The 24,373-nt window shown below is 41.0% G+C and overlaps 1 protein-coding gene across 5 annotated transcripts; it reads right to left on the bottom strand.

The window, feature by feature from the left end:
* Positions 1-80: 80 nt before the first annotated feature.
* On the bottom strand, positions 81-23,624 carry Sqle (squalene epoxidase). 5 transcript variants are annotated; one of them, XM_074069201.1, is made up of 11 exons: positions 22,691-23,624; positions 19,055-19,307; positions 12,495-12,675; positions 11,083-11,179; positions 10,006-10,119; positions 9,744-9,915; positions 6,725-6,868; positions 3,400-3,542; positions 2,884-2,980; positions 1,320-1,407; positions 81-591 (listed from the first exon to the last, which is right to left on the bottom strand). In XM_074069201.1, exons 1-11 carry the CDS (start codon positions 22,979-22,981, stop codon positions 390-392), a joined length of 1,782 nt encoding a protein of 593 aa, XP_073925302.1. In that variant the 5' UTR covers positions 22,982-23,624; the 3' UTR covers positions 81-389. The 5 variants fall into 5 exon arrangements, with proteins under 5 accessions (XP_073925302.1, XP_020021995.1, XP_073925303.1 ...); XM_020166406.2 differs by having other exon boundaries at positions 6,773-6,868; XM_074069202.1 differs by having other exon boundaries at positions 9,744-9,843.
* Positions 23,625-24,373: the final 749 nt, after the last annotated feature.

The following is a 24,373-nucleotide window of genomic DNA, read 5'->3' as shown; positions in this document are numbered from 1 at the left end:
CACTCCCCGTTGCATTTTGGTTTTCTTTTCCATTATCATTAAGCTGTGCAAAGAAGTCCACAACAAGAAACAAAAAGGCCCAGGGTTTACACTTCATTTTATTCGCATGTCCCAATGACTCACCCCAAATACTGAAATCCAAAGAAAAACTGCGGCTCCTCAGTATTAGCACTAATTTATGACAACAATCATTTCTTTTAAATACCTAGCTTATTTTCCCATCATTTTAACCTGTAAATTAAGGCCTATATTTACATGCTTATACACAAAAACTTCAAAAACAAAGCGATCCCAATCTTGCTCCGAGAGTTCTCACTTCAGAAGCGGCTGTGCTCTGCTCCTATGCCCTCTTGCAAAAGTCTCGTGGGACTTGGTGCGTTCCAGTGGCTCTATTCCAAGCGTGACGACATGCACTTCACTTCCGAGTAAATTAGAGGGAAGATTACAGAACACGCTTTGTACAGCACAGCACAGCTACTGAAGAGGGCGCGAGGTTTTGTGATCCAAGGTTCTGATTTAAAGCAGAAATATGTGGCATACACCGCCACGGCGAAGAAGTGTCGAATTAAAACCAGCGGGTTGGGAGACAATCTGTAATAGGAAAAAAACACTAGTAAGAGCCCGACATTAGAAGCTACTTATAACATATTCCAAATGTGCATCTGTAAGCTTAGCATACCCTACGAGCTTGTCTGCCTGTTACACTTGGCAAGGAGCAGCTTTTTTTTGTTTTGTTTTTTAATTTTATGAGAAACTCTTAGAATAATCCCTATTAGAGGAGCCCTAGTCTCTCTCCCTCTCTCTCAGAAGTCACATATCTGAGCTTTCTCTTTCACTAATCTAGACATCCCATGCTGAAGTACTGGATACCCAGGCCTGTTGGATTCTAGGCTTTTCAAAACCAGTGTCAGTTTTGACAGCCAGACTGTGGATGAATGACAAATGACTCACAGAATTTCACTTTGTAGACTTTCCAAACCATTCCACATGTCTGCACTGTCAAAACTAAAACTGAGTTTCATGAGTCCCTACACTTCAATCAAATTAATTTTTAAATTCAGATTTCTCACTTATTCACCCACAGGTGGAAAATGAGCTCTACCTCTAATCAAGGGTCTTTGCCTTCCCCCACTACCACTTGCAGGAGCGCTGTTTCCTGAGGTCAAACAGTGCTAACTGCTGCCCTTTTGCATTTCTTGGGCCATCTTCTGACTGGGATATTAATGGCGAAAATGAAAAAAAATGGGGAACATGCATAAGGGAGAAAAGATTTGCATAAAATGAGTATGTGTTTGCTCAATGCTATCAGAACAACTTACACAGAAAGCAGCCTAACAGGACCAGCAACACATTCTCCTCCAAGTTTGAAATAAAGAAAACAGGCTTTTCTTAGTTGATGCAAGGAATCTAATGGAAAATTCAGAAATTATTCTCAATCAGAATATTCACACATTTATATTAGGGAGATAATGATAAATCAGAAAAAAAACAAGGTATAACAAATGCCAAGTCTCAGAGGTAATTTTTAAATATCTAGTCCCAGAATTTCAACACCAGGATTTATTTTAAATTCCATAGTCAGGATGGGTGGTAATTAAATATGAATAAATTTGTTTTGTTGGTAAGTAATTACTAAATAATTTCTAGATCTCGAAAGCCAGGCATTTAAGTCATCTCTTTGATTTTACTGCAAATTCACTAGATGGCACAAGAGACTTTCTAAACTCTTTTTATCGTTAAAATACAATTCTAGAAACCAAATTCACCCACTTGGAAATGCCCAACCCACATCTCTAAGCAGTAAATAATCAAGTAAAGAGAACAGCCGTGGGGAGTAATTAATAGTAATGTCTTCAATCTACAGAATCTTCTTAATACTGTCAGTGGAGTTCACTGAGCCACTATACAGCATAATAATAACCTTTTTTAAGAGTTTAGAATCAGTGTTCTTTGGAGGTGCACCTAGATTTTCCTTCACAATAGATTTTTTAAAAAATTGATGCAACAGGTAATTTTTTGTTCCAATAAAGTTTTCTCCTTTAATCATCTTTCATCTTTCACTTTTTTTTTAACATTTTGTTGGTAGATTCATACTTATAATGGTAAGAATTAAAGCACTTATGAAAGCTTAGAAAGAACCTAGCAAACTTCAGATCTTAATTCTCATTTGCCCAACCAGCCATTTTAACGTCCACGCCAATTTTGCAAGAGAGACTGGCTTTCAAATCCCAGTCAGTGAGCTATTTCTTTTAACAAGACATGCTAGTTACAGAGGCAACAGAAAGCATTTATATTCATCTTTTGTACTCATCACTGAAGAGAGCTTGCAGCATTTCAGATTTCACACTGCACCAATTAGGACCTCTCCTGCTCGACCTGAATCTAGATTGCCCAAAAGCACAGGAGTATTTCAAATGAGCAAGGTTAACGCATGCTGCTACTTGTGCATCTTGACAGAGGAAACACTCTGAACTTGGGCTTGAAGCTCATATTTATTTCACAAGATACTACCTTACAAAGAAACTGAAAGTAGCTTCTAGTATAGTGACCTTTCAAACCAGGTCAGAAGGACCTGTGATCACAATTATTATTTGGGGATATGCGTGATCTAGTCTGGACCAAACAATTCAAAAACACTGAGACCTTCTGAGGTCCTGCCATCAATAATGTGGAAGAAATGGCAAGTCTTCCAGAAGAACCAGTGGATACATGATGATTACAAACTCAGTCTTTCTCAAGGATGGAGTTTAAAGGCTGCCAGCTGGGAATGAGCAAACTTGGGTAACATACTGACTTCTGGACTAAGTACTACCTCTGGGAAGTTCTTCCCAATGCTACAGAACTGCAGTTCAGTAATGTTCATTCAAAGATATCTGCACTTACCATCTGTGGCAGAAAACAACTGATAAAGAGCCTGAGCAAGGACATTCACAACGAAGGAATGAGAACTTTTTCTCGACCAATAGAATGATTTTTTGGCCTAAAAATGAAAAAGAGCACATATTATGTAGTAAGGGGAAAAAACACAAAGTAATGTTTATAATCCCTTCAAACTGGTATTTATCCTGAGGGCTACCTGCAAGTAATAGATGGCCTTGTGCTTGTCATTTACAAAAAATAACTTCAGAATCATGGAATAGATAACTGAGGGTAAATTTACAACCACTGTGAGCAAAGGGGCCATGGTACCTCAGCGTCACGATCTTAAAACACAGAACTGTAGAGATTCCGTAAGATTCACAGTTTGCAGTTCAAGTTCTTTAAGCCTGCACAAGACTGCCTTAGAACCATCACGAAGCCCGCACTTCTGGGTATGCTTTCCCATTGCAGCCCCACTGCTCTGGTTCTAGGAAGAAACCTACTTGGGACCTTTTCACAAAGAGTAATTTATGGTCTTACCTGGGAAACAGCAGCGTCATCATAAAGGTCAGGAATACCCTGCAGCAGTTTTCTCCACAGTTCTATATCTTTTAAAGCCACAGTCATTCCTCCACCAGTAAGAGGATGCCGCAAATTATAGGCATCCCCCAAGAGAAGAACACCTGGGAAGAGAGAGAATTGAGATTATGGCATCCCAGAGCAATTACTTGAAAAATCAAAAAAGAAAAATAATCTTTCCTGTTAACTTATCACATGATTGCTATGAGCTTATAAATAATACAAAGAATGTCAAAATACACTCATGACTAAAAGGGGTAAGTTCAAGAGGAGATTCAGTCAGTCTTGATCGGGGCAGCTGACGTGGCGAGCACGGAGGACACAGTGAGAAAAAGAGTGTGGTCTTGGAAAGCTAAAAGCAAAATGGCTGGGCGTGTGGTTCACATGGTAAAGTGCTTGCCTAGCAAGCGAGAGGTCCTGAGTTCAAACCCCAGTACTGCCAAAAATAAAAAAAAGTGTGATCTCTGCCCTCATGAAACTCACATGCAAGTCTCACGTGAAATCCAACAACATCAATCCATTTATAAAACCTTTTTTCAAAATATATGAAAAAGTTAAGAATCTATAGGCATCCAGTATAAAAAGCAAATCTACATGAAAAAAATATCAAGATGTCTTTGACATTTCACAGCAATAGTCACTGCCAATAGACTATAGATGAATGTCTATATGATTCTAAGGAAAAAAAGTATACACACTGTAGTTGAAGTGGAAGACAAACCAGGCCTATGTTGTCAGATGTGAAATTAGGACAAAAAACTTGCTTCCATCTTATCTGAAAATTAGGTCCCTTGAATCACAACTATAAAAGCAAAGGCCCACATTTTGGCTCCAACTGTATCTCCTAATGGAGCTGGAAGACTCAAAGACTCCTAATCCACTGTCACCTGTTTAATGACCTGTAATGAAGGATGACTTTTAAACAAAGCATTGGTTTACAGTTTTATCTGTCAGAGCAACAGACAATCATAGTAATAGTGTTAAGGTAGTGGAATTATGTATAATTTTTTCTATGAAGTCATAAGATACCAAATTTATAACATTTTAGAATATATCATCACAGTTAATATATATTAATTCATAAAAAGGTAGATTCTAAATGCTTATTCTAGTATCTTAATTAAAAAGCCACAAACTTGGCCAGGCATGGTGGCTGGAGCCTGTAATCCTAGTGACTACGGAAGCAGAGACTGGGAGGATTGATTAAAGCTTGTGAGGCCCCATATCTGCCACAGCGGTGCTCCTGTTATCCCAGCTTCGTGCGGAAGCACACTTAAGAGGATCACAGCCCAGGCATAAAATGAAATCCTATCTCAAAAATAACCAACGCAAAAAGGGCTGGGGCACAGCTCAAGTGGTAGAGGACCTGTCTAGCAACCATGAGGCTCTGAGTTCAATCCTCAGTACCACAAAAAAAAAAAAAAAAAAGAAAAAGCCACAACTATGATGCAGCTTTTAACCCTCCTTTTTCATGGAACATTCTTGATCCCACTAGTTAGAAAATACTCCTCCCACAGCATGTGGTTCACACCATTTGGTACTGACTTCATTCTGCTTTGCTGTATATGCGTCTCTATAGCAGGCTACAATCTCTTTATTGAGACCTCTCTTTGTAGCTCCAAACACATGTTTCCAATAGTGTTCCCAAGTCTCCCCTCAAATGCCCTGTTATGTGCAGAAGTGAACCCATTGCTTCCCTAAACTTAGTCTTTTTCCTATTCCTATGTATTTCAATGGACACCATCAAGAAAAATGAAAAGAAAACCCAGAGAATGAGAAAAATTTCTGCAAAAAGTTATTTGATAAGGGACTTAAGTCTAGAATATACAAAGAATTCTTATAAACTCAACATTAAAAGTTTTAACTTTCCCAATTTGAAAATGTACAGTATCTGAATAGACACTTCTTCAAAGGTAAACAAATGGCCTATGTGCACATAGATAATCTACAAGATTATCCCAGAGAGAAATGCAAATCAAAAGTACAATGAGATAGCACTTCACACCTATTAGGATGGCTCTGAACAAAAAGCTAGCGATGCTGGGAACATGGGAAATTGGGAGCCTCCTCCATGGCTAAGGGAAATGTAAAACAGGAGTGCTTTGGAAAATGGTCCAGCAGCCCATCGACTTAAGAGAGTCCTAGGCACATACCTGAGAAAAGGAAAATGTCCACACAAAACTTGTACACAGATATTCACAGCAAGTAATGTGTGTAATAACCAAAACAGTGGAAAAACCTCAATGCCTATCAGCTGATGAATGGATAACAAAATACCTACACAATGTGGTATTATTTGGCCATAAAAACAAATGAAGGCCTACGTCATGAATGAACTTAAAAAACAAACAAAATAAAACAAAAAAACATGAAGATGAAAAACTAATTACAACAAACCACATTATTGTCTGATTCAATGTATACTAAGTATCCCAAGTACGCAAATCTAGAGACAGAACGCTAGTTACTGGTAGCCAACAGCTGAGTGTTGGGAGGAAACGGAGTGACTGCTGATGGGTACTGGGTTTCTGTTAGGGTGATAAAAACATTCTAAATTTGTGTTGATGATTGTATATACTAAAAAAAACACTGACATATTTACTTAAAATGGGTGAATTGAATGACTTGTGGATTATGTCTCAACAAGGCTGCTACTAAAGATTTTTTCAATGACTTTCCATTGTCTACAGGATTAAAAGTAAATGTCAAACACATACCCCACCTGCCTACCACATGGCTCCTCCCCTGGGAATAATCTACCTAGTTCCTTGAAGTCTCACCATTTCTCAGCTCTCCTGGGGAGGGGGAGCTCTGCAGATGCTACTCCATCTATTTGTGAGTCCCTTCTCTCACTGTCCAACTAGTCAACTAGCACCACTCCTCCAGACCCACCTGGGGCTTTATTTTCTACGCAACCACCCCTCTGCCTCACAAGCTTCCTTCCCTGCACCACATGGCCTTTCAGAGAATCTGTGGTACCATGAATGGGTTTTTAATACAAACTATCAATTCTGTTAGAAATTCTCTTTCATATTCCAAACTAGAAAACTCTTTTCTCTACAACCAACTTTTAACTGTTGTATCTCCAATGACTGGCACAGTGACGTACAGAGTCAGTATTAAATAACTAAATATAACACAAAATAATTTTAGTAGTAGTGATGTATTTATTAATCCATAGGAACCAATTCCCTTTCTCATGTTGTTCCTGATAGCATAAATACGTTGACTCATGGGAACCAATTCTCTATCTCACATGGTCCAAGTCTGATAATCTAGCCAGTACCTGGAGTCTGGAGGAGTAAGGACTTTGCAGAGTCTAATGACAGAATACCTCTTTTGCTCACTGCTGAAGGAGGGAGGAAGCTTGCTGGCATGGACCTCATACGAGAATTCTGAGCAGCTTCTAGGAATGGTGCTTTCAGGTGATCTGCAATAAATTCCATCCACCCAAATAAGTAAGCTAAGACACTTCAACTTCAAATGACAACATACTGTCCTATTAAGCATAAACAAATACCTATTGTATATCTGTTATGAGTTTTACATATATATCCCTTGTGATAAATAATTAGCTTTTATTAATGCAATTATTAAGAACCTCGTTATTCATGCTAAGAAATGACTAAGAAATCTAAGAGAAAATTACTGTACATAACTAAGACAGCTGAATGAGCAAAGAATAGGAAAAGTGAGACAAATTCACATGAAATAGGGAGAAAGCCACCCACCTCTCTTCCAAATATTAACTGATAGCTATCAATTTGGAATTTACTGCAATAAACATATTCTGATATTACATGAAATATACTATACTAGTCACAAACAGCAAGAGGGTATGTATGCTAGAAATACAATTGGCCACAGGCCAACTCTATGTCTCTGAGCTCCAGTTTCTGTTTTTTTGGCTGTAGTAGGGTTTAAACTCAAGGCCTCTTCTTGCCTAGCACGCTAGCACTTCAGCTACTCCTCCAGCCCTTACTTCTTAATACAGAAAATGAAATGACTGGATTGGCTCATCTCTAAGGTAATTCCCACCTCTCACAGAAAATGAATAGAGGAACAGAATGCCTATGTAGAAACTACTACGTTTACAAGGAGTAGAATCTTGGTACCCTAATCAATATTAATATGAGCCTACAAATAGTTTTTCTCCATGACTTCAGAGAAGTTCACTCCAATTAACCTTCTGGACTGGGAAGAAACAAAAACCACCAAGCCTACAATTGAGGAAAAATAAATGCTAAAAGTGTCAGGTAATGGTCTTTGCTTTTTCTCTTCCTAAATATGAATAACTTGATTTTCCTTTCTGAAGGCTTCAAAAGTGGTTTGATGGAGTGAAAAATTATTGAAATGTTTTCATATGCAGATACTGAAAATGTCGTTAAAAATGCAAGATCGTCCATCTCACTTTTTGCTACTCTTGTTAGGTAATTAAAACAGTAGTTTCTACCTGGTTTAAGAATAACTTGAGGGGCTGGTGGAGTGGCTCAAGTGGTAGAGCACCTGCCTAGCAAGCATGAGGTCCTGAGATCAAACCCCAGTGCCACAAAAAAATAAGTAACGTGGAAAAAACCCCAGGATTTATAAAGAATGAACTCATACCAAGATAGTTTCCTGTTCTTCTAATCATGCCATAATTGACAAGCAGGGCAACCCTTCATTTCTTTTTCCTTTTGGTGCTGAGGACAGAATTAAGCCCTCATGTGTGCTAAGCATACTGAGCGACACCTCCAGCCCTTTTGTCAAAATTCTTAACCATGTACATTTCTTTCCTACCTCTTTCCATTCTCAAGAAGAAAACTCAAAATACTAGTATTATAAAAGTTTTGGATTTATAGAAAAGGAATTTTTATGAGTTTTTAAACAAAGATGTCTAAAATTTCATGAAGCCTTTGCATTCAAGTCAACAAAAATTTCAAAGATCCCTTCCAGCTCTCACGCTGAGGGACGGGCGTGCTGCAGCAGGCAGGAAGGAGACAGACAGACTTGAAAGCAACTGTGGCTCTGAGGCTACTAAGACAGGTTGAGCAGCATAATCCGAAATTCAAGATCTGCAACTTTTTGGTGCCAATGGAATATTCAAAAAATTTCAAATATGGGAGCTTTTGAGATTTCAAATTTTCAGATTAGGTATGCTTGGCTAGTAAAGTCCATATGAGTATTACAAAATCCGAAAATGTCTAAACAAAAACACTTCTTGTTCCAAGCATTTCAGATAAGGGAAACTCAATCTGTATTTTCTCCTTGCAGAAGCTAAATAATTTCTCTGAATCTCAGTTTTCTCATCTATATAATGGAAATAAAGATAATGTCTATCTACTTGGCTGATTGTACAGATTAAAAGAAACTATGTTTGTAGAAATGCAATGAATGGAAGCTACCATTATTATGAAAACCAAGCACAAAAGCATTAAGCATAAAAGGTATTTCAAGAATTCAGAGGCCAGGTGTGGTTGCTCACACGTGTAATACCAGCTACTTGGGAAGCAGAGATTGGGAGGACAGCAGTTGGAGGCCAGCCCAGGCAAAAAGTTAGTGAGACCCAATCTCAACCAATAATCTGGGTATGGTGGCACTGGCCTGATCTCTCAGCTACACAGGAGGCTCTAGGTAGGCCAGTGTCAAAAACTGGAGACCAGGAGCAAAACTGGAGACCCTACCTGAAAAATAACTAAAGCAAAAAAGGGCTGGTGCATGGCTCAGGTGGCAGAGCACTTGCCTAGCAAGTGTGAAGCCCACCAAAAGAAGAATTCAGAGATCTTAGATTGCTGTCCAGGCTACCTTAAAAAATTCTATACATAAGCCAGGCATTGTGACTCAAGCCTGTAACCTTAGCTACTTGGGAGACAGAGAACAGGAGGATTATTCAAGACCAGCCCAGGCAAAAACTTCCTGAGAACCCACCTCAACCAACAAAAGATGAGTGCAGTGGCACACACCTGCCATTCCAGCTACTCACACAAACAGGAGAACTGAGGTCCAGGGTGGCTGGGCATAAAGTGGGACCCTCCCTCAAAATAACCAAAGCAAAAGTGCTGGAAGCATGGCTCAAGGTAGAGTACCTGCCTAGTAAGCCCCAATACCACCAAAAAAAAAAAAATCATTATTCTGAAAATTATACCTCAATTATTGACAAAAACATACAAAACTACTTTTTTCAATTTAGACTTCGTTGAGACCCACTGCAGCATATCTGGCCAACTGGATGCATCCTGCACCTGGTGACCTAACCTCTGGCCTATTTTACATGAGACTTGCTTTCACACTGTAGGTTGCCATGGGAGTAAAATCCTATTTCTTACCAGGTATTTTCGGATAAATTTGTTCAACCATGTATTCTCTTAAATTCCTTGGCATTTCTCCATGAATGTCAACAAGTACTCGAGTTTCATGGGATGAAATCTGGTAGATGAGAACTAGACTTGGATTAGCTAAAACAAGTTCAGCATAATTGGCTTTAAACTGTGGTGCATTCTAAAAGTAAAATAAAATAAAATAAAATATATTATAATTTTCAATTTTCAAGTTGCTTTTATTTTTCTATAATTACACTCCTCCTAGTACCTGCATAAGGAAGCCCACAAAATGAGATGAAACTGAAACTTTATTGCAGATCAGGTTTTTCCTAAACTTGGAGAAAAGCCCATCTGCAACAACAGTCAATGGAGCGTGGAGTTCCTGTAACAGAGAGAAAGAACGCTCAGCAAATGGTGAGAAACACACAGGAAAGTGTGCAGTCTTAAAAAGTGAGGAATGTGTCACTGTGGAACATTACAGAGAGCAGTTAGACCATTACGTGGACCTGAGAGAACACATGAGCAGTGGTAGCATCCCTGAGGATCACCTCCCTTTGGGCCACCAGGATTACTCGCCACTCTGATGGACAAGAGGGAAAATAATGCCTACAAGGCAAGCATGGACCCTAGAAGACTGAATCTCACTACAAATTCCAAACTTCCAGAATTCCCTAACTTCATAAAGTGCTTCTTAATCGGTGGTTAGGGTAGAAGAATTTTTATACATATGGCTGGATGCATTTATACTGCTACACAATGAGCAGAGAAAACCTTTTTTTACTGGAGTACAAGTTCTAGGCGGGAACAAGCCGAGGGAGCTGCCCTTTGGCCCTTTTTCTCTCTCACTCTGTTATGTCAACATGAGTAGATACTAGAAACTATTTTATTGTACAATTTACTTTCTGAAGATTCTCCTACTTAAAAATTAAGAGATTAAACTTACCTGCATTTTACCACAATAAAATTTTGTAAATAAAAACTTTACGGCTGAATCATTAAAAAGTATTCTTCTATTTTGCCTTTCTGATTTACACTACAGTTTATTTTACCCAAATCATTTGTTTTATGTCGAATCCTTCCTCTTGCACCATTACTGTTCCTCTCTACTTCTCTGCTGATGTATACTTCTCATTTCGGTTTTTAATGGTTGATACATTGTCATCTTTTGTTTTGAGGTTTATTTGAAGAGTCTGTCTTAAGGTTTCTATCCTGAGGTGATGATTTGGAGCCCATCCTGTTTGCCAGGGCACCGTTTGGTGAATAATGAATTGGAGAGTCTACTTCTCAAGGGTAGAAGAAAAAGGAAAGCATCTCTTAGCAGGAGACGACATCTGGCGAATCTCACCTTGACATCACCAGTCTCTTTGTCCTTGTACTTAACTCCTGTCACAGAATCGCCGTCCTCTATCAACTGTAGCACAACACCTTCAATAAAATTCGCACTACAGGTAAACAGAAATAAATTTCTAAGCCAGGCACTAAAAGGCTGAGCTAAGGAGGACTGCAGTTCCAGGCCAGTCTGGGCAAAGTTTGTGACCCCCATCTCAACAGAAAAAAGCTGCACATAGTGGTGTGTGCTTGTCCCATGGTGGAAAACCTGAAATCAGAGAACCCTGGTCCAGGCAGGCCTGAGCAACGTGAGATCCTATCTACAAAATAAGCAAAGCAAAAAGGGCTGGAAACATGGTTCAAAACCAAGGACCTCCAAAAAGAAAGAGAAAAAAAAAAGAAAGAAATTTCTATAAGTAGCACACTTGAACAATTTAAACTAGATATGTAAAATTCCCTATTCCATAACTCCAGCTGGACACATGTGTGTACACACAGATGCACGGAAAAGGCCTGGAAGGACAAAAGGCCAAACATCATTAGCAAGTTTTAGAATTATGCATAGCTTCATTTTGTAATTTACCAACTGAATACATATAACTAGTATAATGACTTAAAAAGTATTTATAAAAGTAATGTTAGTTTTTTTATCTTAATTCATTAAAAAAATAAATGCATACAGTGAAACTCAAACACAGAACATGGAAAAGGAAAAGAATTGCAGTTTATCCACCAGATTACTGAGAACAGTTACGCCCAGTCAGGAAGATCATAGATCATTTGGTAATTTTGATATTCTGGGCCATTTTTCCATTTTTGTACAGTAAGCATACCCTACTTCCATGGATACCAAGTCCTTTAGTCCTAAGGAAAAGCCCACTCACTTCATTTGCTCAGTCAACACTTCACTTAAGTCTATGTCAATCATATGAGTGTTCTCATGCTTAAAACTTCCTTAATTACAATGCTTAAAGGCTATAGGCAAACAGAAGTTAGTTAGCTTCTCTCGAAGCAGCCGGTCCTGTCAGGCTAGGTCCTCAATGAAATGGAACAGGAATTTCTCCTCGCAGTCCTCTATTTTGACTCTGTATAAGTGGTATCATAGCCACACACACAAACTCCCAAATGGGCACAAATGGAGTTATGCCTTTGTTATGACAAGTAAATCTTCTAAAGTCCAATAGAATAAATATCACATAATTTTCATTTAGTCCAAGGGAAATTCTCTATGGTTCTATATTATTCAACGGAAAAAATCTCTATGATATTCTTAACAAAGGCATTCAATATAAATACTTCTAACTTCTCTTTTATTTCAGTATGCCTGTTCTACACTATGCCCAAACTATTTATGAAAATTTATAAAATCTCATTTGTGCAAGGGCAAATTTAATTTTTTAACATTATATATTTACACTGTGGTCTTACTTGGGCTCTGCCATAGCTGCCTTCCGGAGACTGACAATGAACTTGCCGTGGTGGAAAGCTCTTCCGCTCTGCACCTGATTGTCTTCTGACCGAGGGTAAGGAATCTCAACCTCTGACTTGCTTTCCTGGTCATGAATTATGTAGCCATTTACAAGCTGGGACTCAAAACCTTCTGTTGTATCTGCAAAACAATTCAGTTCAAAAACAGTGTTATTAATATACTCAGTTATGTTAGGTACCAGGAAACACAAATGAGTCTCTGCTTCGGAAAGCTATAAGACCATCTGCAGAATGGAAGGATTAATATAACTGTTTTAGAAGTCATATTGTTTTCAGGAGACAATAGAAGTCTTAGTAAACCTACAGTGCCATTTAAAGACAATGGCACTGTTCTGTCCATAAAGATGGAAACACATTCAGTCCCTCTTAACACTTTATTCGATGTATTGATAAGGATATTTGTCAGAGCGAAAAAGAAATAAAAATATAATAAAATGCCAAATTCATCAGCTAAATGTAAAAATGACCTAACGTTAAATTAGTTAAGGGAAATCAACAAAGAATAAAATTTCAGTAGAAAGCATAACATTTTTAAAGTGTCAATTAAAAACTGAAATTTAAAATTAAATATCAATTCAAAAATTAATTTAAGACTTTGAGAAAAATATATCAAATGAAACAAAACATTTCTACACATAAAATTTTCTCATTAAAAACCATGGGGAAGGGCTGGGGCTGTAGTTCAGTGGCAGATTGCTTGCCTAGCAGGCATAGGGCCCTTGCTTTGATCCCCAGGACAGCAAAGTAAAACCATGAAGAAGATAGCGCCAGGCATGGTGGCACATGCTTATGATCCCAGCACTGGCGAGGCTCAGAAAGGAGAACTATGAGTTCAAGGCCAGCTTGAGCAATATAGCAAGACTACCTATCTTTATTAATACATCATCTATGACATATAATATACATATATATCATGAAAACCATAGGAAAAACATTAAGATACCAATTAATAGGCAAAAAGCATCACAAGTGTCTCATTGATTCACAGAAACTAATATACTAAGAGAGAACGAATCAGGGAAAGTGTTTAAGAGTTGGTTTGGAAGCTGAAGCAAGACATGCAATCTATCAAAGTTGCTGATGAGCTTCTGTTAAAACCGACAGATTCAGGCATTACTGGTGACGCATAAAAAGGGCACTTTAAAATCTTCACCTTGAAAATTCAGCTAAGACATTCACCCTAAATATATATTTCATTTCCAAAAAATCTTTTAAATTACATGCAAAAATAGGTAAGCTACAGTGTTATCTATATAAAGAATAACTGAAAATAACCTAAACCTCAGTTAAAAAGTACGCTAGGAAGGACTGATGGAGAAAGCACTATGACGAACTGCTTCAATGATAAACAATAGTTCAGAGTATTAAAAAGAGGACATGATTGTGTATATTAAAAGTGACATGAAATACATTTAAATATGCTATGTGCTGAATGTCCGTGTGCCCCGAAATTTGTATGTGGAAACCCTAACCTTCTAGTGTGATGGTATTTGGAGCTGGGGCCTTTACCAGGTAATTAGGTCTCTTACGAGTCTACTTTATGCTGTTATAACAGGTAACATATGAAGAACAGAAATTTATTCCTTATCGTTCTAGAGGCTGGGAAGTCCAAGATGAAGGAGAATGCATCTGGCAAAGGCCTCAAGCTACATCACCACATGGTAAAGATGCAAGAGGTGGTGAACTCCCAAACCCAAGCCCTTTATTACGGGCATTAATGCACTGATGAGGTAGATCTCTGTGACCTAAGCACCTGCCAACATGCCCCACCTCACAACCCTGTTGTGCTGAGGACTAAGTGTGCAATACAGAAAATCTGGGGCACGCAAGATTATCAGAAAAGACATAAGAGGACTTGCTTCCTTTGTCTCCCTTTTTCTCTTTCTCTCTCTTTTTCTATCTCCCTCTCTCCCTCTGGCCTACCACTACCACCACATAAGGATACAGCAAGAAAATGTCTATCTGAAAAGAAGAAGGGGGCCTTCACCAAGAACCCCACATGCTGGGGCCATGATCTGGGGGAGCCTCCCAGCCTCCAGAACTGTGAGGAATAAATGTGTGTTGTTCAAACCACCCAGTTTATGGATGTACGGCAGCCTGAACAAAGACAACATACGTTAAAGTATATTAAGATGAATACACTCCTGATAAAATATTAATTTATTAATGAAATCTTTATGGTACACAATTTCACAAATATGTTGTAAGATCAAACAAATTAGCTTTCTGACATCCTTTTTAATTATACTTAACATCAGTCAGCAACAAGCTGGATGAATTGTTGTACTTTTGCCCTAAGATCAAAATAAATTCATTTTTAAATATGGAAATATGGTTTCTTACTTATTACAACTAAAATCCAGTCAGGGACAAGTAGACAGTTACCTTAAAAGCTACCAATTAGTGTATTCAACTTGGGTCTCAGCAAATTGCCAATCCTTACCAACCTAAATGTTTGGAGCCTATTGACTATACACACACAAACACACACACACACACTTTTTTTTTTCTGAGTAGCACTGGGGTTTGAACTCAGGACCTCATGCTTGCAAGGCAGGTGCTCTTACCGCTTGAGCCACTCCACCAACCATTTTTCTGTGAAGGGTTTTTTAAGATAAGGAACTATTTACCCAGGGCTGGCTTCAAACCATGATCCTCCCGGTCTCTGCATCCTGAATAGCTGGGATTACAGGCATGTACACGAGCACCCGGCTCTATGTTTTGTCCACTGTACCATAATAGTACTTTAAATGTTAAAACTGGCCAATTTAGACAAAACCATGTAGTAGTAGTTACAAAAATTTTCCTTAAACTATCTTATCTGAGATTTCTTGAAATATCTGCCCCTACATCAACCTTACGGACACTTTCATTTTAATAGGAAGAAGACAGTGGTTTCTACCTCACTGATTCTAGGTTCAAGAAGATCTTGAACAACTTGAAGCCAGTGCCGGAACTTAGAGCAGTCACTTACCACTCATCATAAAGCTCTGCCTTGTGATGTTAAGACTGCCTGTCAGTACACGGGCAAACAACACACAGCGATCATCCACACTGAAAAATGTGGAGTTGCCAGGCACCTGTGGCTCATGCCTGTAATCCCAGCTACTCAGGAGGCAGAAATCAGGAGGATCTCGGCTAGAAGCCAGCCCTAGCAAATACCCTTCACAAAAGAGGGCTGGTGGAGTAGCTCAAGGATAGGCCCTAAGTTCAAGTCCCAGTACTGCCAAAAAAAAAAAAGTGGAATTTTTTTTTGTGCAAAAACAGGCTAAAAAGTTAAAATCAGACTCAGATGCTAAAAATGAAGGAAAATTTCAAAATCAAGTCAGTAAGCAGGTTTTAAAGGCTATACCATAATATCGGAAGGATAAGTCAAAAGGGCTGGAAGGTTTTTTTTGTTTGGTTTCTTTTTTTTTTTTGGTGGGATTGACATTTGAATCCCACCAGATTCATGCTTAAAAATCAGACGCTCTACCACTTGAGCCATATTTCCCATCCATCCTGCTCTGGAATAACCAGAACTATTTTCCCAGACTGTCCTCGAACCACAATTCTCCCCATCTCAGCCTCCCAAGTGGCTAGAATTACAGGCATGAGCTACCAGCACCCAGCAGGGCTGGAGTTTTAAGGGCCACTTCTGTTACAACCCCACTGTAAGCCATCAACTCTCATTGATTCAGCAGTAACTTTCTAACAGGTTTTCCCTGTTTCTGGCCTTACCATTTTATGATCTTTTCCACCCAATGATAAGGATAATTTTAAATATTTTTAATCATACTTTTGAAATGTGAGATTCAGTAACTCCTTAAAAGTCTCCTATAGCTTCCCTTTGGAGAAAAAGCCAAACCTATACAGTGGGCAACCAAGTCCTATGGGATCCACCCCTTCATTAGTACATTCCCTTCACCACTCTGGTCAGACAGGCCTGGATGGCTCTTCTCCTAGGCAGAGCTTTCCTACTCCATATTCCCTCTGCCTGGAATTCTTATCCTCCAATTATCCCCAGGGCTCACTCCCTATTCTCAATTCTTCACTCACTGCCATCTTCTTACTATTTGAAGCTATATGCACCCTCCAACTCTCTACCCCCCTTTTCTGATTTTTCTCCAAAGTACTTATAACCTTCATACATACTTTATATACTCTAAATTTTACATACTTTTATTTATTTTATCACTTCCTCCCCACTACCTGCTAACGTGCATTCTCCATGAGAACAGGAATTTTTGTCTGTTTTATTCACTACTGTAGCCTCAGCATCTAGAACAGAACCTTCCATACTGCCAATGCTTAATAAAGATTTGTTGAATGAATGAAAATCACTCCATTAGTCACCTCCCTCTCTTGAATCATCTGTTTCACTGTCAACTTTAGCATCTCTATTACAGTAATATCCAAATACACTTCCTTTGCCCTCACATCCCTTGTTTTCTGTCATTAAAAAAGCTCAAGAATATTTCTTAAATGTTTAACTCATTTCAGTCTATTCTTGTCAATATCATAAATTACCAAGCTGGATGGTCATTTTCTTATATTCATCTTACCTGATCTTTCACCAGCAAACATGACTTGCTGTTCTTTCCTTTCTCGATACACACTTGTTCCTAACACAAACACTCTCCTTGTTGGATTGGCATCAAACAAATCTGGTTGCCTTCCACTCTCCTGCCATCTCCTGCTCAGTCTCTTTGCACACTTCTCTTCTTTTACACAATAATTAACTATCAGAGTTTTCCAGAACTTTATTCTGTCTCCTCTTTTCTTCCTCTACTTTCCTTAGATGCTCTTTGCCATGGCTTTTAACCATGACTGCTATGCTGACAGCTCTGAAATTTATAACTGGCCAGCCCAAACAAGTCTCTCTACTATAGATTCATATATTCCATTTGACACCTCCACTTGTCATCTCAATAGGTTTTCCCCCAAAATGCCCCCATACCTATTTCTTTTCAAGTCTTATCAACAAATGGTACCATCCACTAGTCGCTTAAGCCAAAACCTAGAAATCACTTTGACATTCCTCATATTTCACATCGGTCCCTTAGTAAGTCATGACATTTCTGTCTTAACCTTATCATGAATCTGCCTACTTTTCTTTATATCATCTGCTACCATGTCTGTTCAAACCACCAGCATCTGTCACTTGGATTTAGCAATGAGTCCCCCAGACTCCTAGCTTAACTCTTGCTACACCATCAGTCACAATGTTAGTCTCTTCTCCACACTGTATTCATGTATTTAAAAAAAAAAAAAATTTGGGAACGTGTAGAGTGCATGCTTAGCATGTGGAGTCTATCCCCAGCAACAAAAAAGAAAGGGAAAAAAATTTTCAGTCAGATTGAAATGTGTGGAATGGATATACGGAGTCACAAATATGTACGGATATACTGTAAAATGTGCGAGTAGCTGCCAAAGGTTTAAAGTCACTATTTTATAAACAAAAACGTGGGTTGGCAGAGTGGCTCAAGTGGTAGAGTGCCTGCTTAGCAAGCATGAGGCCCCAAGTTCAAACCCCAGTAACGCCAAAAAAAGAAGAAAGAAATAGATATAAAATGTAATGTCATGCTTTTGCTCCACAGCCTAAAAAGCCCTGTGTAATGTGCTCCTGCCTGCCTCTCCAACCTTAATCTCGTGCCACTCTCCTTTCCCCATCACACACTTTCTAGCACTATTGGTTTCCTTTTCACTTCCTTAAACAAAATAGCAAATACATCCATCATGCCTATAAACCAGGCCCGGTTCTGAATGCTTTATATGTGTGAAATCACTTAATCCTCATAATAACACATGAAACAGAGACTCTTCCAATGTCACCTTACAAATAAGAGAACTAACATGCAAAGGTTAAGGGACTCAGGTTGAAGTTGGTTATCAGGCAAGGCCATACAGCTCTGAAGAGCCAGAGCTGGTCTTCAAACCCAGGCAATCTAGTTCTAGAACCAATGCTTCTAATTAATACACCATCATCCACACCGCACATACCAAGTAAGCTGCTTCTCCCTTTCCAGCCTGAGTGTATTTTGTACTCTGCTCCTCAGAGATAGACAGCTCATCTGTCTTCCTCACCAATACAGCAATTCACGCCAAGAAGGCTGTAAATATTTATTTACTTAAAAAGCACTGGCTAAATGGATGAATGCTTCATCAGTAAAAGATTCTAGGTAATAATACTAACACAAGTACATAATATACACTCCACAAGTGACAGCTCCCTTCACATGTCACTGAATTTCATGTCCTCATTGTAGGAGTTTTCTCATCCTTAATCTTGACCATTACATTTTTTAGACATCTTATTTTATCTCATTAAGTCTACTTCGTATCTCCTTATATAACAAAAATGTTTATTTTCTCCACTGCTCTCATTTTCATAGAAATTTGTATAGAAAGTTTTACAAATGAAAATAAAATAGGAAGAAAAAAATAAAAGTCACAGAATAGTCTGAAGAGTGCATGATTACATATACCACTAACGCTCCTGAAAATCAGTATGAACCTACCTCCAAGCCCAAGGGCTTTCAGGACATGATAACCACCGGGCTGCAGAAGTTCTCCAAGTATTCTGTCAGGCTCTTTTAAATCTCTCTCAATTACTGTCACCTTTCTTCCATCTCTGCAAAGCACTGCTGCCAAAGCAGAGCCAAGTACACCAGATCCCACAATGATAACTTCTGGATCATTTACAGAAGATGTTGCTAGAGAGGTAGTGGCTCCTACTAAAGCTGTTTCTGAAATATTGATTCCTTTTCTGGGCTGTTTAACAAAAAAAAAAAAAAGGAATTACATTTTCAAATGCAGTAGCCTGAAATCATACTACCTTCTAGATGCATGCACTGGCCAAAAGCTAGACCTCAAACATTATTTATTAAATCAAATGAACTGCTATATGTTTAAATTCAGATCATATATGAAAGTCAATACCAAAATATTGGCAAAATAAAAATGTGTATCATTCCAATGAAATTAATCGTATATCCCTTTTTCTAAACATGGTACTTTGAGAATGCTGTTATACAGACATATTTAGAAATCCACATCAGACCAAAAGTAACTATATAGACCTTTCTTACGGGATTCAAAGACATCTTACAGGGCAAATTCTGTCATTAATTACTCAATTCTTCAAATACAAACTGAGTATGTACCAGATGCAAATCTCTTACAACTTCTGATTTAACTTCACGTTCCACACGTTCAGCACCTTTTAGATACTTTTAAAGATATTCATCTTTTCTTTCTCCTTGAGATTTTTGGGGTTTTTTTTTTTTTTTTTCATCTTTGAGACAGAGTCTCAAAGATTGACCTCCAAATCAATATCCTCCTACCTTAGCCACCAGAGTGGTGGTATTACCTATCAGTGCTGGTATTACAGACATGTACCATTATGACTGGTTCTACTTTTGGATTTTTCATTTGAAAAAAAATCTATCAATCTAAATCAGTTTGATATAACAAAAAGATTCAAATCCTGGCTACAGATCTATTAATTGAGGATTACTTAAATCAAGAAAATTACAGGCAGGGCAGTGGCTCGCACCTGTAATCCTAGCTGTTTGGGAGGCTGAGATCAGGTGGGTCTCAGAAAATAGTTTGAGACCCCATTTCCAAAATAACCAGAGCAAAATGGACTAGCTCAACCAATAGCATGAAGCCCTGAGTTCAAACCTCAGTATCCCCCCCCCAAAAAAACCAAAATTATAAAAGAACAAAGTAATTCATATTGCCCCCTGGGATTTGACATATTTACAATTTCAGTTCTTAACATATGAACACATAAATTTAATTTGTCCCTTCCTTTTTTTCCACCCCGACACTCTTAAGAACCTAGTCTAACAGTTGGTCCTCCAACTTAGGAACAAGAACTAGCATTAAACCTAACACGGTTGGACTAACAGCAAAAGCTTTTACTTTGATGGTAAAAGATGAAAAGTCCTATTTTGAGAGATTTATTTCTACTGAGAATTACAGTGCATGTTGCTTTTTGTTTTGTTTTTTGGCAGCAGTGGGGTTTTGAACTCAGGGCCTCACGCTTGCTAGGCAGGTGCTCTTACCGCTTGAGCCACTCTGCCAGCCCACGTTAAATTCTTTGCATGAATAGTTCAATCTTACAGTAAGTATTTGCTCTTGGTAGATGAATTCACGAATCTAAATACATATCAGCTACAGACCTGAAAGGAACCAGCTTCCTTGAGGTCTCTGACCTTAAGATTAAGGAAAGACTAAATGTCGTTTGAAGAGGTTTGAATAAAACTTGGAAAAGGGAAGGTTGTTAAGTCTAAAAGCCTTTAGAACTTAGTGCTCCAGGATTCTAATATCTGCACAGCATTCTTTTACCTCTGTAATAGATTGGGACCCTCTCCATTTCATGTTTTATGTAATACTTCTCTGTCCTCTTCTGTCCATGGAGAGATGACAATAAGTCTATTCTTCCCATCATTATTTCTTAAAGGCCAGAAGAACTAATTATATTGAAGTTATGTTCTGGGTGCAAGACAAGCCCCTTTTGTCATCTTAGCCATTTTGTATTTGTTTTCCTATTAGATACACACACACACACACACACACACACACACACACACACACACACACACACACACACACACGATCCTGGAAGGAGCACTCTAGAGGAAATTAAGTCTTTCAGAGTATGATCAATAGAGGAACTACAAAGGGGAACTTAGTTGTTACGTTCTCCTAACAACTAACTAAGAGTAAGGAGAGTAAAGCATCCACAAAATGGAACCAGTATTGACCTCTGACAACCCAATTCCAACTCCAAAATTTCTCTACACAGCATGGTGACAGTGACAGCATTCCAGCCACCTGTCCTAGTGCTGTGGCCCCAAGAAAGTTATCTCACCAAAACCACCAGAGTTCTCTGAGAATGAAGGGTGCCCTCCTCTCCCCCCTTGTCATCACCCTAACCCACACTCACCACACCACTGACTTAGTACTGCTCAAAAGGCTCCCTACAAACGTATAGGGCCTTTAAGCTCATCGTGATAGCTAGTATGTACCGCACAGCTATGCAGCAGGCATTTTGCAAATATTAAGCCATTTAATTCTCTAACTACCAGCGAGATAAAAGAAAAGGTAACTTTAACAGAAAGTGTAACTGATTCTTACAGAAAGAAAGCAATATGTCAAAAGTCTCACAGCCAAAAGGGACAGAGCAAAAATTCTAAACCAAGTCCCTGCTTACAGAAGAGAGATTGCTGACACAGCTCTAGAACTCTACACTATGCTCTAGGTCCATCATCTAACCGCAAGCCACCATCATCCATGCCTCCTGGGTCTCCTGCTATAGTCTCCTGCCTGATATCCCTGCCTTCACAAGAATGGCCTACAGTCCACTCTCCACACAGTAACTGGAAGGTTCTTATTGAAAAGTGAAATTCTAGCGCTGCTACTTTCCACACTTAAAATCACCAGTGTTCTCGGGAAAAAGTCCAAACACCCACAGCCAACAGGCCTTACATGTGTGGCTTCCATGACGTCCTCCCTGCTCCCCGGTCTCTTCACATGTATTTAAAGCCCTGCCTCTGACTTGGGAGGTCACTACACTGTGGCCATCACTCACCTCTTCTCTTGATTTGGGACATGACTGACTGCATTGATCTACTCTGCTCCAGTGATGGGGGGAAGAGGGCTTTTTGCCCAAGGCTTTAAAATGCTGGGCATCTGTACAGTGTTCCAAACTCTTCTGTCACTTTCCCCAGCCAGCTATGACTTCATAAGCAGTGCACTTACCTGAAGAAAGCAGGGTTCTTTCTTCCCAGGTACAAAGACAATCCTTACTCAGGATTTAAACAAGACAAATTTTTTTTCCAGCAGCAAAAGTGATTCTGTCCTCCTCCACAATGAAAGTCTAACATTTCACCTCACCTTTCCAAATCGAATCGATATCCAACCCCAGTTTGAGCGTCAATCATTACATAAAAAACAAATGATTTCACTTTCCTAATATGAAGGAGCAGCCATGGCACCGCTCACAGCTTTCGAAACTCGACTACGAGAGAATTGGTCCTGGGGTGTCTAAGCTGCCACCTTCCACCCTTTAAGGAAAGGGACACCTCAATGACCCGATCCCAACTGTAAAACAGGACATTCGTCTGCCCACGAGGCAATCAGCCTACCCTGCTGGACTCCGGCTGCTCCTTCTTTTCTGAGCCGGGGGGCGACTTGGCCCAGAAGACGCCGACGAGAGGCAGCGCCGAGAGGAAGCCGGAGACGACCCCGCACCGCAGGCCGCTCCGCTGGCGCCCGGGGAGGCCCCCGTTGCGGTGGCGACAGCGGTAGGACAGCACCAGGCCCAGCGACAGGAACACCAGCACGCACAGCAGGAGCTCCTTGTTGGCCAACATGACGAAATCCCCGCATTTCTTATAAAAATAGGTGAAAGTGGCGATGCCCAGAAAAGTCCACATGGCTAGGATGAGATGTTCTTTTCTTTGCCCCAGCAGGGCCCTGGCGATTAAGTCCCTCCCCAGAACGCTACCACCACAAGGCCCGGGAGCGCCGGCCCGGGACCCCGTCAGGCTGGGTCGCACGGGGCTCAGGAGGCGGCCGGCGCCGGCGCCGCGCCCCGCCCTTCGGGCAAGGCACGCATCGCTGTCCGCTGGAGGGCCGGGCGTCCTGGGGCGGCTCCCGCGGCGGCCGGGCCAGCAGCAGGTGTCCCTCCGCCTAGAGGACCGGAGCCAAGGCGCAGAGCGGCGGCCTGGCCTCTGGCGACAAAGCTCGCCGCCGCGGCCGGAGGGCACGAGGGCAGCTGGACGGCGACACTGCCCAGCCCTGCCTCCGGGGCAAACGCCTGGGCTGCCTGCTGCCACAAAAGATGGCCTCGGACTGCACGGCGCCGGAGCCTGCCAGTCCGCGGTTGGGGCTTCCTCGCCGGTGGACCGCTGTCCCCAGAGCCTCCCTCAGACGGCGGCGGCGGCGGCTCCCGACGGGCTCCTCACCAGCATCCCTCCCGGGCAGCCACGGCTCCCCGCTTCCACTGTAACCAAAGAAACACCGCACGCACGGAGCTCGCTGCCGGCCCCCGCGCGCCTCGGGCGGGGCGGGATCCGGCCAAACGAAGGACCAGGGGGCGGGGCCTCAGGGGGCGTCCCCGCGCCGCGCTCGGGCTCCGCCCCCACGCCGCCGCCAGCCAATGAGAGTGCGCACCGCGCGGTAGGCCGAGATGGCGCTATGGAGCGTTTGGCCAATCGCACACGGCGCAGTCCGCGCGGCGACGCCCGGAAAGGCGCTAGGGCGATGTTGCGTGGTGTAGGGTGGAGGCATGGGGTGGGCGCCCGGCGCTGGTGGGCCGATGGGAAGGCGCCTGCTGGCTGCGCGCGGGGTGGGGCCGCAGCCAGTTCCCAGTAGCGGCCTGGTTCCCACCTGGGAAGAGGTGGAGCTCTTTCCAAGGAAAGCCTGCCTGTCGTGGAAATGGGTCCATCACACCCAAGGGATGAGCGCACGCTGCCTGTGTGGGCAGAAGCGGGAGGAAGAGCTGCGGGAGCGTGACAAACGTGACATTCGAGCTGAACCGGGGAGGACAGGACAGGTGCCAGGCAGTAGAGACGCTGCTGAGCGGAGCCCATGTGCTCTCAGGAAATAAGGGTGTGCCCGAGGTACACAGAGAGGGAACAAGCCCCGGTCCTCCTCTGGGGTCCCGAGGCTTGGGGGAAGATCAGCTGAGCTGTGTCCGGGACAAGCACTGCAGGGGGACAAGGAACGTGTGCAGGAGGCGCAGAGTGAGCGGGAGCCCTTAGATACACAAAGCTGGACCTTCCCCCAAGTCCACGGAGGCCTTCTCCGTGCCTTTGCCCACCGTG

The sequence above is a fragment of the Castor canadensis genome, chromosome 3, assembly GCF_047511655.1.
Source record: "Castor canadensis chromosome 3, mCasCan1.hap1v2, whole genome shotgun sequence".
NCBI classification, from domain to species: domain Eukaryota; kingdom Metazoa; phylum Chordata; class Mammalia; order Rodentia; family Castoridae; genus Castor; species Castor canadensis.
This window is presented reverse-complemented; position numbering and strand designations above follow the sequence as displayed.

Bases quoted from the DNA above. Each gene is read 5' to 3' on its own strand.
- Sqle (XM_074069201.1), bottom strand. From the start codon at position 22,981: ATGTGGACTTTTCTGGGCATCGCCACTTTCACCTATTTTTATAAGAAA. The intron at 10,120-11,082 runs GTGAGATTCGCC...TCTCTGTTACAG, and splicing joins AAGAGACTGGTGATGTCAAG to GAACTCCACGCTCCATTGAC. The intron at 1,408-2,883 runs GTAAGTGCAGAT...ATTTTCCATTAG, and splicing joins GTTGTTTTCTGCCACAGATG to ATTCCTTGCATCAACTAAGA.